The sequence below is a fragment of the Nyctereutes procyonoides genome, unplaced genomic scaffold (genome assembly GCF_905146905.1).
Source record: "Nyctereutes procyonoides isolate TBG_1078 unplaced genomic scaffold, NYPRO_anot_genome, whole genome shotgun sequence".
NCBI lineage: Eukaryota > Metazoa > Chordata > Mammalia > Carnivora > Canidae > Nyctereutes > Nyctereutes procyonoides.
The window spans coordinates 12,128,723-12,143,051 of NW_026575140.1; the positions used below are offsets into that span (position 1 = coordinate 12,128,723).

The 14,329-nt window shown below is 41.2% G+C and overlaps 1 protein-coding gene across 1 annotated transcript in view; it reads left to right on the forward strand.

The window, feature by feature from the left end:
• The window catches only part of HYDIN (HYDIN axonemal central pair apparatus protein), a 362,906-nt gene that overhangs the window by 240,674 nt on the left and 107,903 nt on the right, over window positions 1-14,329 (forward strand). Inside the window, exons 31-39 of the mRNA XM_055304626.1 lie at window positions 243-370; window positions 795-931; window positions 1,166-1,293; window positions 1,443-1,634; window positions 1,973-2,122; window positions 4,849-5,088; window positions 9,543-9,711; window positions 12,532-12,711; window positions 13,175-13,345. Of these exons, the coding sequence (XP_055160601.1) occupies window positions 243-370; window positions 795-931; window positions 1,166-1,293; window positions 1,443-1,634; window positions 1,973-2,122; window positions 4,849-5,088; window positions 9,543-9,711; window positions 12,532-12,711; window positions 13,175-13,345 (1,495 nt within the window). The remainder of the gene's footprint in view (window positions 1-242; window positions 371-794; window positions 932-1,165; window positions 1,294-1,442; window positions 1,635-1,972; window positions 2,123-4,848; window positions 5,089-9,542; window positions 9,712-12,531; window positions 12,712-13,174; window positions 13,346-14,329) is intronic.

The following is a 14,329-nucleotide window of genomic DNA, read 5'->3' on the forward strand; positions in this document are numbered from 1 at the left end:
CCAGTTTCTTTACCCTATCCACCCATCCACCCACTCCTATGAAAATTTTAATACCACAAATATACTGTATATCTCTTTATGTACTGTGGCCCTCTCTGGAAGGTCACAAATCACTGTAATATCTAAAACTTTTTCATTCCCCCTTCCATGAAGCAATTCTTTCCCTCTTTGTGGTGACTTGCCCCCACTGAGAATGCATGTTCTAGAAGAATTTGCTCACTTGCTCTTCTCTCTTACTCCAGGTAAGTCCTCAGCTCCAGATGGAAGTAGAGCGACTTATAGTCCAAGGATATGCCATCGAACATCAGAAAACAATTATCCCCGATTCTCCAGATGACTTGAGCTATCGGAGTCGTTACAAACTAGCCAAGTGAGTGTCCTTCTATGTTGGGCTTGTTTCAGAAGGCAGCAGAACAAACAATGTCACCTGCCAAAATGCTGCTTGAGTTAATTAATGGTTGATCATCTAGAAATTACATCCATTTGCCTCCTGTATCTCTAGCATCCAGCCACCCAGGAAGATCTCTGCCTCTGAAAATCAGAAACTTCTGGCTTTACCTAAAGGAGAGGCCTGGTTTCAGGTTCATGAGGGCATATGCTGAATGTGTTTTGAGATAATGATTGAAACAGCAGTGTGGACTCCTGGGAGAGGGGGTATCTTGTTCCTAGGCTCCTCTCTGGAGGGTGGTTCTTCTCCACTCCCAAAGACAGAATTGTGACAGGGTATAGAAGAGAACAGCACAGTTGCTCTTTTGGAAGAGTGACTGGTAAAGAGAGCTTGTTAACTGTTTCAGAGTCCAGCTGCCAGAGTATATCCTGGACTTTGGCTACATAATCTTTGGTGACGTCCGAACACACATCATCAAGATCACCAACACCAGTCACTTCCCAGTGTCCTTCCACGCAGAAAAGCGTGTCCTTCATGACACAGGTAATCAGGCTAGGAAGATGGTTTCCTCTTGTGCTTTGTCATTTCCAACAAGGTGCCCATCTGTACTATTCTTCTAGAGTAGTGTTCATGCTTCTTCTGGGATCAGCTGAAAGAATTCTTGGGCCATTAATTGATACTTTGAATGGTCATCCTGCCCCAGGAGGGCTCTGTCTACAGCAGCTTTTCTTTACCATTTCTCTTTCCCACAAAGAAATTTTGTTTATCTTGGTCCAGGCTTCAGTACTGAGTTAGATCGTGTAAAGAATCTGCCCTACTGTGAAACGGAAACATTTGAAGTGAAATTTGACCCACAAGGGGCCAGTCTTCCTGTTGGAAACAAAGAGGTCATTCTGCCCATCAAGGTAAGATGCACTACTGGGCCCAGCCAATCATCCCCAACTACCAGCTAGGCTTGCCAGTTACCCTAGGATGATCCAGTTGCCATTTCAGGGCCATGATTCTTCCCTCAACCCCCTGCCGTGTGGTAACAGCAACTTTATGCCTGTTCTAGGTGATTGGAGGGCCAACAGTTCATATCTGTCTCCAAGCCAAGGTGACCATTCCCACTATGACACTGTCTTGTGAAAAAGTGGAGTTTGCCACAATTCAGTGTGGACAATGCCTCGTGGAAACAATTCAGTTTTCTAATCCTCTCCAAGTCCCTTGTGAATGGTTCGTCCACAGCCATGAGCCAGTTAACAAGGTAAATGAGATGTGGCCCATTGGTCCCCCTTTTCCATCTCTATTTCTATTTTGGCCAGATTTATAATTCTAGGCCTTCAGTTTTTCATTATTTCAGTCTTTTGCTCAAGACCTGCAGTGACAGCCATTGCTTCCTAAATATAATCTAGGTCATTAGCCCCACATTCAAGGACTTACCAGGCTACGCTGGTGGATGTCCTGCTCATTTCTGTAGCCCTGCCGTCTACACATTCCTTGACACCTGGGAGGGACTCAGTAAATGTAGGCTGAGTGAGTGGAAGATGGAATAAATCCAATTTCCATAAAAGATTATCCAATTGTCTAATATCTATCAACCAGCTGGAGAAACATATGCCAAAGTACTTACGACGGAAACTGCATGTGGAATTAAAGCCAAAGACACGCATCTTTGAGATCCAGCCCACTTCTGGGGTCTTGGATCCTGGTGAGAGATCCAACGTCCAAGTGAAATTCATGCCTAAAGAAGAGGTGAGCTTTAAAGAAATATGATTTCATTCAGACTCTCTGGGCTTCTTTGATCTTTACTTGATGAGGCAGGTGTCCAGGGAAATTTTGAGTGACCTTTGTCTTGCTATTGTGACAAGGATACACAGTGCTTGTTTCATGTAGGAGCTGTGTGGCCTGCTAGTTAAGAGCACCAGCTCCAGAATCAGATCTATCTAGCACTTTGACTTTTATCAGCAGACCTGGGTGAGTGGCCTTCTGCCTCTGTACTTAGAGACTGCATGGCTTTCAGTAAATTACTTAGCCTCTAAACCTCAGTCTGCTCATGGATACAATGAAAAATAGTAATATCACACATTAGAAATCCCTTATTGCAATTCTAAAATCCAATAAACTTAGAAACTGGGGGGGAGGGTGGATTTCATAAGTTTCAGACTCAGATTCATTTGGTAGAAAAATCTCATCCAAACTGACATGAGACTACTTAACCTTTATTTATTTCACTTAGTTTGCACAAACATCGCAACTGCAGAAATATCAGTGTTTGATTTTCAGGGACATGTCTTAGCCCCTGCTGAGGATATATGTAGCAGAGAGTCTGTGCACTGCATTTACTTTTTTAGAAATCTCAATTTGTAAGCATCTGGCTCCTAGGGTTTCAGCTAAGACAGTATCAACCTGCCATACCTACTTCCTAGGGTCATTTTGAATATTAAATGAATTGATGTAAATAAAACGCACAGCATACTGCTCAAAATGCAGTATCTCAATAACTATTTACTGCTAATAGTTACTCAATAACTATTTACAGTAGTTGGGATAATAACAAGTATTTCCTGGTAGATGTACTCCATGGACCTCACAGACATTTCTTTTTTGAATGCCATTAGCACAAAACTACTCCTAGCAAAGATGACACAGTAAAAATAAAATCCTAGAGCCAGAGAGGATCTCAAGAGGTTACACTGTAAAGACTTGTGCTCAGAGCCTAAGGCATTAGAGAGATGCTTTCTCTCCTTTATTCTTTTAAAAGAAAAAAATCGATGTGGGTTTTATAGAATACCTACAGTTAACTCCTATTTTCCTGGTAATGGAAATGCTTTGAAGAAATGCTGAAGAGTCTGTAGTGAGAAAGAAGAAAAGCGAATGACTTCATATCTGATTCTAAAATAAAGCCCCTGTTTCATTCTCAAAATCTCCCCAACCCTTTGAAAAGAAAAGATAATTAATATGTTTGTCATTCATAGGGTCTTAACACTGTTAGGGAGTTTACCGTCAGGTTGCCAAGATTTTGGATATTTTACTAAATGAGAGACATATCAGAAAATAGTTTTTAAAAAAATAGATTTGTTCAGGTGGTTCCATAAATGTTGAGTTGGAGCTAGTCAAAGTTAATAAAATGTTTCTACCAACTGGGAGAGGAATTTATTGGCTATATACAAGGAACCCATACATTCTACATCTGTATCTCCTTCAGCATCAGAAGCACAAAGGAAATCACTGAAGTTATAATATATGTTCAGAATACTCTGTTAGAAAACAAAAAAATAGATGTCTTAGAAACATTTTCATAAAACAATTAAAATATAGAAGCTTAGATCAGAAGGTGCTAAGTCCATCACCATATAGAAAACTCTTGTAGGCAATAATTCATTTTCTTAATGTCTCCAGTGATATTTTCTGGGTGTGTATGTATGTCCATCCATATTCTATCCATCTGATTTTCCTTCTTGAGCTAAGATACTAAGGAGCTTTTCAAATCATGAAGCCAATCACGGCCTCCAGACCCAAGCCATGAACCTAATTATATCAGAATGATTTGGGCATGTGGTTAAAAATGTAGATTTCCCAGCCTTACCCAGTCACTATGAAGTCAGGATCTCTAGGGATGGGGCCTATGAATCCACACTTTTGGTAGGTTCCCCAGTAAAACCAGATTAGGGTGGTTGGTATCACTATCAATTGGTATTCAGACTGTAAATATATCTGATAAACTGATGCTCTCGCTGACCATCTCTGCCCTGCTGCTTAACTGTATCTTCAAACAATAAAAATATGTTAATTCAGATTCTACAAGAAATGGACTTGGAGACAAGGATTCAAGGGCAAGCAGATTAATTGGGAAGTGTTGGGAACATTGATGGAGAAGGAGAAGGTGGTCAGGGAAAGGAAGGCAGCTAATAGGGTATGCAAGTGAGCTAGCTGCTTTGGAGACTAAAACATAATCCTACTGGGAGCTAGCTGCTTTGGAGACTAAAACATAATCCTACTGGGAAACTCTAAGGAAATAGACAAAATGCACATTTCAGAATTATTCCTTCCGAAGAGCAAGGGACCCGGGGTATTTATGTGGTATTTCCCAAGTCATTGATTGAAGATTGCTCCCAGAAGATGTTAGTCCCCAGCACTTCTCCCCTGCCCTGGCCTGCCCAGAGGCAGCAGGGCCCATGAAATGAGAGCCCAGATGTGCAGATAGTGACCCATCTGACCCCACTGGAGGGTCTGAAGGATATGAGTGTTGACATCCAGAGGTCCTCTACGAGTGATGAAGCACTTGGTACAGTGCCTGGCATGCTGGAGACCTGGTATTAATACAGTAATACAAATTGGTCTCATGCAATTTTACATGAAAAGTTTTCTCTCTTAATCTCAGTAGCTTCAGTTTTGTCTCCACAGTGGTTTTCAGATTTACATGGCATGTAATAACAACAACAAAAGTTAAGATTTTGTTTTGTTTTTACATTTTCCAGAAATTCTATAGCCAGACCCTGGTGTTCCAGATTGCCCAGAGTGCTCAGAAGCTTACGCTGCTGGCACAGGGGCAAGGTCTAGAGCCACGCTTGGAATTTAGTCCTTCAATTCTGGAGCTGGGACCACTGCTGCCTTATGCACCTGGAGATGAAGCTGAGGTGGTGGTGAAGAATCCCTGTGGCTTTCCCATTGAGTTTTACTCCTTAGAATTTGACCAGCAATATCTCATAGAAGAGAAGGTGAGCAGAGGCCAAAACCAAATTCCATTTTCCTACCGCTCCTGGGCCCTGCCATGTACCTGTGCTCTTCCCACAGCATGGACAACTTCCTCCTGACCTTTGCCCCTTCTTCCCCTTAAACTTTTCCTTGTCAATTTAAAGATCACTTTGTAGCCTTTCTTAACCCACTTTCCTTGCTCTGAGCAGAGTTCATTGCTTCTTTGTGATCTCATTACACATTTTAATCAACTAAGTGAAAAACTAATACATGCTCCTGGTTAAAATTCAAACACTAAAGAACATATACAGCAGTCATTATATTTGAAGTGAGTTTCTTGTAGAGAGCATGTAATTGGATCTCTTTTAAAAAAACATCTGGTAGTCTTTGTATTTAATTGGTGTATTTAGACCATTTACATTTAATAAAATTATGTTAGGGTGTAAATCTGCCACTTTTTTTTCCTGTTTGTTCTGGGCTACATATTTTCCAATTGTTCCTCCATCTACTTTTTTTTACTTTTTTTTTAGAGCAGTCTTAGGTTCACAGCAAAATGGAGGGGAAGTTACAGAGATTTCCCAAATACCCCCTGTCCCCCCGCCCCACATACGTCCCCTACTAGTGTGGTACATTTGTTACAATTGATAAATCTACACACACATAATAATCATCAAAAATCCACAGGTTACATTAGAGTTCACTCTTGGTGGTGTACATTCTGTAGGTTTGAACAAATGTATAATGACATGTATCCATCATTATAGTATCATACAGAGTATTTTCACTTTGCTAAAAATATCTGTGTTCCACATATTCATCCCTTCCTCTTCCCAATCCCTGGCAACCATTGATCTTTTTACTATCTCTGTAGTTTGGCCTTTTCTAGAATGTCATATAATTGCAATCATATAGTATATCTTTTCAGACTGGCTTCTTTCATTTAGTAATATACACTTAAGTTTCCTTCATGGCTTGTAGCTCATTTCTTTTTAGTACTAAATAACATTCCATTGTCTGGGCATAGCAGTTTATTTAGCCACTAACCTACTGAAGGACATCTCGTTTGTTTCTAAGTTTTGGCAGTTATAAATAAAGCCTCCATAAACATCCATATGCAGATTTTTGTGTGGACATAAATTTTTATCTCCTTTGGACAAGTACCAAGTACTACAATTGCTGGATCATATGGTAAGAGTATGTTTAGTTTTATAAAAAAAAAAAAAACTGCCAGACTGTCTTCCAAAGTGGCTGACCATTTCTGCATTCTCATCAGCAATGAGTGAAAGTTCCTATTGATCCTTATTCTTATCAACATTAGATGTTGTCCATGTTTTGGATCTGGCCATTCTAATAGGTATGTAGTTGTATCTTGTTTTGATTTGCACTTGCCTGATGACATATGATGTGGAGCATCTATTCATATGCTTATTTGCCATCTGTATATATTCTTTGGTGCAGTGTCTGTTAAGGTCTTTGGCCCATTTTTAAATTGGGTGGTTTTCTCATTGTCAAGTTTTAAGCGTTCTTTACATATTTTGAATCACAGAAGTTTATCAGATATATCTTTTGCATATATTTTCTCCCATTCTGTAACTTTTCTTTTCATTCTCTTGACATTGTCTTTTGCTGAACAGAGGTTTTTAGTTTTAATGAAGTCCAGTTCATCAATTATTATTTTCATGGACCGTGCCTCTAGTGTGTATCTAAAAAGTTGTCACTACACCCTAGGTCATCAGGATTTTCTCTTATGGCACCTTCTAGGAGTTTTATAGCTGTATGTTTTTCATTCAGGCTTATGATCCATTTTAAGCTTTGTGAAAGGTGTCAGCTCCATCTAGATTTGGGTCTCCTACATGTGAATATCCAGGTCTGGCATTGATTTTTGGAAAAACTATCTTTGCTCTTGTATTACATTTGCTCCTTTGTCAAAGTTCAGTTGACTATACTCATTTACGTCTATTTGTGGGATCTCTGTTCATTCCACTGATCTATCTGGGTCCATTTTTATTCCCTCAACCCTGTTCTGCTACCTTGAGGCTGAGTTGTATGAACTACTCATTTATCTGAAACCCTTAATACCTTACTTTTTAGAAACTGACTCTTAGTTCTCTACTATGAGCGCTTATGAAGTTAGCTACTAATCTCTTTTTCTCTCCTCACCACCCTCTAATTTAAAATGATAATCTTTTCAATTAATGATTACTTGGTGATCATCTCAGGTGCACACCCTCCATATTTTGCTTCTTGTATCTGTCATGTCAGAGCTTACAATATTAGGATGTCAGAACCTAATTTCTATCACTTAGTTTTAGTTCTATATTTACATGTATTCAGTGTTCAACACCAGTCCTTGTGGTGAAGCTTCTCCAGTCACCACTGTGTGGTCTGTAGAGTATTTCTCAGGAAGGGGCCATAGGAACACTATTCCCTGAGTATATGCATGTTCGTAACTCTTCATCTGTGGCTTTTATGCCTAAAGATGAGTTTGGTTGGATACAGTATCTTTTGCTTATGTTTACACTTGAATATCTTAAATGCATTGCTCCATTATTTTCTCCTGTACTATTCTTGAAGTCTTATACTTAGTTTTCTATTGCATATGAATTAGTTATCTATTGTTGCAAAACAAATTGCCCCCAAGCTTAGCAACTTAAAACAATAAACATTTGTTATCTCATGTTGTCTGTGGGTCAGGAATTTTAGGAATGGCTTAGTTAAGATGGTTCTGCTTCCTCTGGACTCTCCCCCAACTCAGCCTTTGAGTGTTCTATCATCTTTACATCTAGTGCTTATGCTCTGCCCAATTTAGATTCTGCACCTAGAAGTTTTTTTCAGAATGGGAATTTTTCCCACTGGAAAGGAGCCTTTTCATTAGGTATCTATGAAATGCTCGATGGCTTATGTTGGCATTGCATCCCCTGCTGTGGGCCAGGTTCAATGGAAAGCAGAATCTAGTAAGACTCCAAGATGTACATGCAGGTTTATAGGGAACACTCTCAGGAGCAAAACCAGGAAAAAATAAGGCAAGTAGACCTGGGTGGAGAAATGCATTGTGATGGAAATACAGCCAAGACCTCATCGGACCCCAAAAGAAGCTCCGGAGCTGGGCTGGCTCTTCAGAATTGCCCCAGGTGAAGCAAGTCAGCCAGGCCTTTGTATGTCTGCATCACCCAATCTTTGGAATATTCCTTCCTTTCCCACTGACCTGCCATGCCAGCTCTGTCGGGTATCAAAGCTCAGTATATGAATGGGTCTATTCTAAGCCTTCTTTTCTATATCATATCACAGGTCAGTTAATCTATCCCAGTATCAATCCCACACTGTCTGTTACTCCAGTTTCAAAAGTCCTAATATCTAGTAGGACAATCCTCTCTCTTTATTCGTCTTCATTAATGTTTTAACACTCTTTTTTGTAAACTATTTATTTATTTATTTATTTATTCATTTATTTATTTATTTGAGGGAGCTGAGAGAGAGGAAGAGGCAGGCTCCTTGCTGAGCAGGGAGCCCAACTTGGGGCTCAATTCCAGGACCCTCGGATCATGACCTGAGCCAAAGGCAGACGATTAACCAACTGAGCCTCCCAGGGACCCCAGCAATTTTTTTTACCATATTTTACATTCAAGTAAAATTAATATACATGATTATATTAATTTCATGTGTTTTAAATATTCTTAACCCTTGTTATTCCATATAAACTTTAGATTGAGCTTCTTAACAGTGGGTTTCACACAACTGAAAATAGTGATCCTGGAGAAAGGTTATGTAACAAAACAGATTTTTCACATATATTAGGCTGTATAGGAAGCGGCTGCTTTCTACAACTTTATTGCACCATGTTTTATAAATATATAGACACACTAGGGTTATCAAATTTAATAGGAAGAAAAACAAGTTACTTAAATTTGAATTTCACATAAAAAACAGGAAATACTTTATATGGACAGTTTTACACTAAAAAATTATTCCTCTGAAACTCAGGTTAAACTGGGCATCCATATTTTATCTGACAAGCCTGAAACACATCCCCTCCCTACCCCTCCGCATCCCCCCACCCCCACACACGTAATGCCATTTTACCAGTTTTTCTCTGGATCCTCTATTTATGAGACAGCCACTTTCCTTGTATAACACTGCTAACCACAGTATTTTTCAAGAATATGTCACTCAAAGTGGATAATGGAGTTCTATACTTTTGTCAATAGAAAAAAGAAAAATAGTATATGTTATTTGTAAAACAAGAAGGAATCTCGTCCACATGTGACATGCCCAGGCTCAAATGGGGCAAAAATCAAGATCCTATATTCCCAAATTCAGGACCCAGCCTTACTTTTTAAAAGATCTCTCCAAAGGCCCATTGTACACTCCTCAGGCTCAGGCAGGAGCAAAGCTCTTACAAAGTGGGTAGCCCCTCTGAGGGCTGTCAGGAGGAAGCTTCCAGGACAGCCAACAGAAGTTCCCCCTTCCCCTCTTGCAGATCTTGCGAATGCTGAAGGGCTATGATTCCTACAACACCCTGCTGCTGCCTCCCCGCCTTCCCGGGGAAAAGCTTCCCCCAGAGCTGTATGACTACTTTAAGGAGATGAAACGGTCAAAAGAGGAACAGATGAAGGCAAAGTACCTGGAGAGTCTGGTCCAGGAAAATGGTGAGAGTTCAGTGCCGGTAGCCCACCTTCCACCCCTGCCCTGGCACCCTGGAAGTATCCCTGCTGAGAAGCCAGCCAGTTACTGAGCACCTGCTATGTGCCAGGCACGTGCTAGGCACCTCACATATTTTATTTCTAACCCTCACAAAATGGGTTGTTATCCCCACTGGATGCAGAGTCAGGGATACATTCTCCCACTAGAGTCTAGTGGGGAGTTAAGACTTAAAAACAGTTGGGTGATGGACATTAAGGAGGGCACTTGAAGTAATGAGCACTGGGTGTTATATGCAACTGATGCATCACTAAATTCTACCTCTGAAACTAATAATACAGTATATGTTATGTTAAGTTAAATTGAATTTAATTAGAAATTTTTTTAAAAAACCAGCAGATGTAGGTATAGATAAACCTTTGCTAGTTACCAAGCCTTGTGCTGCCAGCTTTACATATATATATGAGAAACTAAAGCATTGAGAGTCCAGGTCCACATTTTTTTAAGATTTATTTATTCATAAGAGACAGAGAGAGAGAGAGAGAGACAGGCAGAGGGAGAAGCAGGCTCTATGCAGGGAGCCCTATGTGGGACTCGATCCTGTGTCTCCAGGATCAGGCCCTGGGCTGAAGGTGGCGCTAAACCGCTGAGCCACCCGAGCTGCCCCAGGTCCACATTTTGAAGGGTTCAAGCCCACATCACTCTGACTCCAGAGTCCATGGTGGTAATCACAATGCTCCATAGCTTCGGTGTGCCCAGGTGATGCGAGGTAACACATCGCACAGGGTACAACTTGGTGCCCTAAGAGAGGGTAGGGAGTAGAGGTTCACACAAGGGAGAGGTTGGCCCTCCATGGTCCTCGAGGCCAAACTTCAATCATAAAGCTGGACTATGCACTTGTAACCTGCCTCTTCCAGGCCCATACCCCCATCATCCACCAATGGGCTCCCTTGTGTGCACTTGAGCATCAGAGCTCCTGAATGACCTGTAGCATTGTGTGGCTTGTCATGATTCATGCTTCTGCTTCCTGTTTACCATGGCTTCATCCTGAACATGTGCCCTCCCTGTTGCTACATGCTCTCTTTTTCTATGTAACAGCCATTGCATGTGTAATTGTTTTCTTCATACCTGCCTGTTCCCCAAATGAGAAACCCCCATAAAGGCAGTGATCAAGCATTCCCCACTTATAAACCCAAAGCATGGAATAGCACCTGATACATCATGGTGTCCAATAAATACATGCCAGGAGAGTGAATGAATAAATTGAATGGAGTCCATTTGCTCCTACCCTTGGGTTTGTCTTGCCTCTCAAGGAAGCTAGTCAGAGAACACTAGCTTCTGAAAATGAGAGAAGACTACCTCTCTCATAAGTCTCTTGGTCAATGTCATTGAGCAGTATTAGTGAGCTAGAGCTGCCATCACAAAGACCACAGATGGGGTGGCTTAATCAACAGAAATTTATCTTCTCACAGTTTAGGAGGCTCAATGTCTAAGATCAAGGTGTCAGCAGGGTTGTTTTCTTCTGAGCCTCCTTCCTTGGCTTGTAGATGGCCATCTTCCCCCAGTGTTCACATGGTCTTCCCTGTGGGTGTTTGTCCAAATCTCTTCTTAAAGAACACCAGTCATACTGGAATGTGGGTGGAGAAGGACACTCATATGACATCATTTTAACTTTATCACTTCTTTAAAGGCTTTATCTTCAAATATAGTTATATTCTGAGGCACTGGGGAATTAGGATTTCAACCTAAGAATTTTAGGGGAACCAGTTAAGCCTACAACAAACACCAACTATGTTCCAAGAATGGAGCGGAAGTACTATAAACAGATCAATGAAACAAGGCCCTGTCTTTGAGAGCCAGAGTCAGGAAGGGAATGCAGAGTAGAGATTCTGAAACTCAAAACCACTGCCCGGTGGCCTGGAGCAGAAAACTGCAGGGGCTGCCAGGTACAACGGGCACTATGAAGTCAGAGGAGGGCCCTATTACTCTCGTCCCCAGTGGACAGTCAGGGGTCCATTTTTTCATTTGGCCCATTGAAAAGTGGCCAAGAATGGGGACCCAAGGGTCCAGAGGGAGCCAGGCAGGTGCATGCTGTACTTTTCCTCAGAGCCTCTACTCCCTCCACTCTCATGTGCAGATTGTCCTCCTTGCTTCCCGTGCCATGGCCAGGGAGGAGAGTTAAGGAAGAGCACCGACCTCTTTGCTTCAAATTTAACTTCTTAACAAAGACAATGTCTTGCCCTCCCCTCCCCTGGGGTAGAGGGGGTCATTTTGTGCAATCACAGCCCACTTGTAGGGTGAGTAACAGTGGGGAGAGTGCTGGGCAGACAAAACGGTACATGTGCTTAGCAATGACATGCACAAATGTTCATGACAAATTAAGAGGGAAGACGGGCTACAAATTGGAATATACAATATGATCCCAAGTTCAGCTTTGAAAAATGAGAAATGAACAATCAGAGAGCTTGAGGCTCTTCTATACTGGTATCATAAAATACAGCTGCAATTTCTCTGTCACCATTTCCTTTCTATGTCTCTTTCACAGATGAATTTTATAATTCTTGCTCTCCTGAATTTTCTTAATTTTCTGAAGCAACTGTATAATTTTAGTACTTTTTTAATGTTAAGATGTAGAAACACTCTGGGCAAAGAAAATTCTTAACAGCCAACTGATTGCAGTTATTATTTCTTGGGGTTGGCTAGTCAGGGGTGATGGTAACCAGGTCAGTGATTCTCCACTTTGTCTCTCTCTTTCACTTTCTGTCCCCATCTCCCTTGTCCCCCTCCCAACTCTTCCTCGTGTGTTTTTGTCCTTGGCTTTCTGGCAGAGGATGAAGACATGCTTTCATCAGAGTTGGGAACCTCTGCCAGTACGAAGAGGACCTCACTTAGCCAAGGGATCTCGGTCACATCCAACCTGGAAGAGCGGCATATCCCTACAGTCGAGTCCAAGACCTATCCTGATGAAGAGGAAGATGAGGAGAGCCTGGAAAAAATAATGTTTCAAAGTAAATAAGCATTTTGTCATTTTGGTACCAGTTCTCTCTACAAAGAGATGGGAAGACTGTCCAGTGCCTTTCCACTTTTCTCCCTAAAATGCACCTTTGAGCCTTCTTGCAACACTGCATATTAATTCTGCAGTATGAATATGCCACCGATTATTCAGTCACTTCCCGTCATGTTGCAAATTCAGCTAGTTTCTAGTATTATTTTTTCAGCAGGGCAGATTCCCCCCAAACAGAGTTAACAATCAGAGAGTATCTGTATTTTCAGTTCTAGTAGCTGTGGACAAATTATTAACAAAAAAGGGCACTCTCATATGCTGCATGGGGGAGTGAGAACATTTGTAGCAGATTGTCATTGTACAATAGTGCTGGAAAAAGAAAACGTTGTTCACCTTTCCATCAGACCAGGTGAATTCCAGACCTGTCCACATGCACTCACTTGCACACATATACTCTTAATTTGCAGCTGACAAGTTACAGAGCATTGACAGCCACTCCACAGAAGTTGGAGAAGTAGAGAACAACCCAGTGAGCAGGGCAATCGCTCGCCACCTGGGCATTGATATTTCTGCAGAAGGCCGCATGACCAAGAACAGGAAAGGCATCGCCATTATCATCCATGGGACGCCATTGTCAGGTATGCCATAACTTTGAAGGGTTGCCCCATTGGTTTTTTTTTAATATTTTATTTTTATTTATTCATGAGAGACAGAGAGAGAGAGAGAGAGAGAGAGAGAGAGAGAGAGAGAGAGGCAGAGACACCAGCAGAGGGAGAAGCAGGCTCCATGCAGGGAGCCTGATGTGGGACTTGATCCTGGGTCCCCAGGATCACCCCCTGGGCTGAAGACGGTGCTAAACCGCTGAGCCACCCAGGCTGCCCCCCATTGGGTTTATGGTGAAGGTTGTGCATGTAATTTTTGAGATAATAAAAGACTCTTTTGTTTGAAATTTATATAGCATAGGACTATCCCCAAACTACTACATTGCCAACCTCAGAGATACAGAGCTAGAGAAAAGAGCAGGGACCAACCCTTTATTTTTAATTAATACATCTCTGAATTGTTTGAGCTTATATTCTTTCAATAATTTAAAATATTAAAATATTAGAGAAAAATCCAAGACATTAAATTATTTAAAAGGGGGGGGGGAATGTGTGTAGACCATTTGAACTGGCAATATTCCTACTATGAATTTACCTTAGGAAAATATTTAATGATGTGGACAAAGATTAACTGCACGAATGTTCGCTGCAGCATTCCTTACCACTCCATACTGAAGCTTTCAGTATGGGAGACTGGTTAATTAAGCCTTAGTGCATTCACATAGTAAGTTGTTTTGCCACTAAAAACAGTATTTCATACATCTATGTTTATATCAGCACTACTCACAATAGCCAAAAGATGGAAACAACCCAACTGTCCATTGACAGATGAATGGAAAAACAAAATATGGTGCAATAGGCCCAGAAAGGAGGGGCCTGCTTCAACATGGATGAACACTGTAGACGTTATACTCAGTGAAATCATTACTAAAGGGCAATTGCTGTATGATTCCACTTATATGAAGTACTTAGAGTTGTCAAATTCATAGAAACAGAAAATAGAGTGGTGGTTTCCAGACT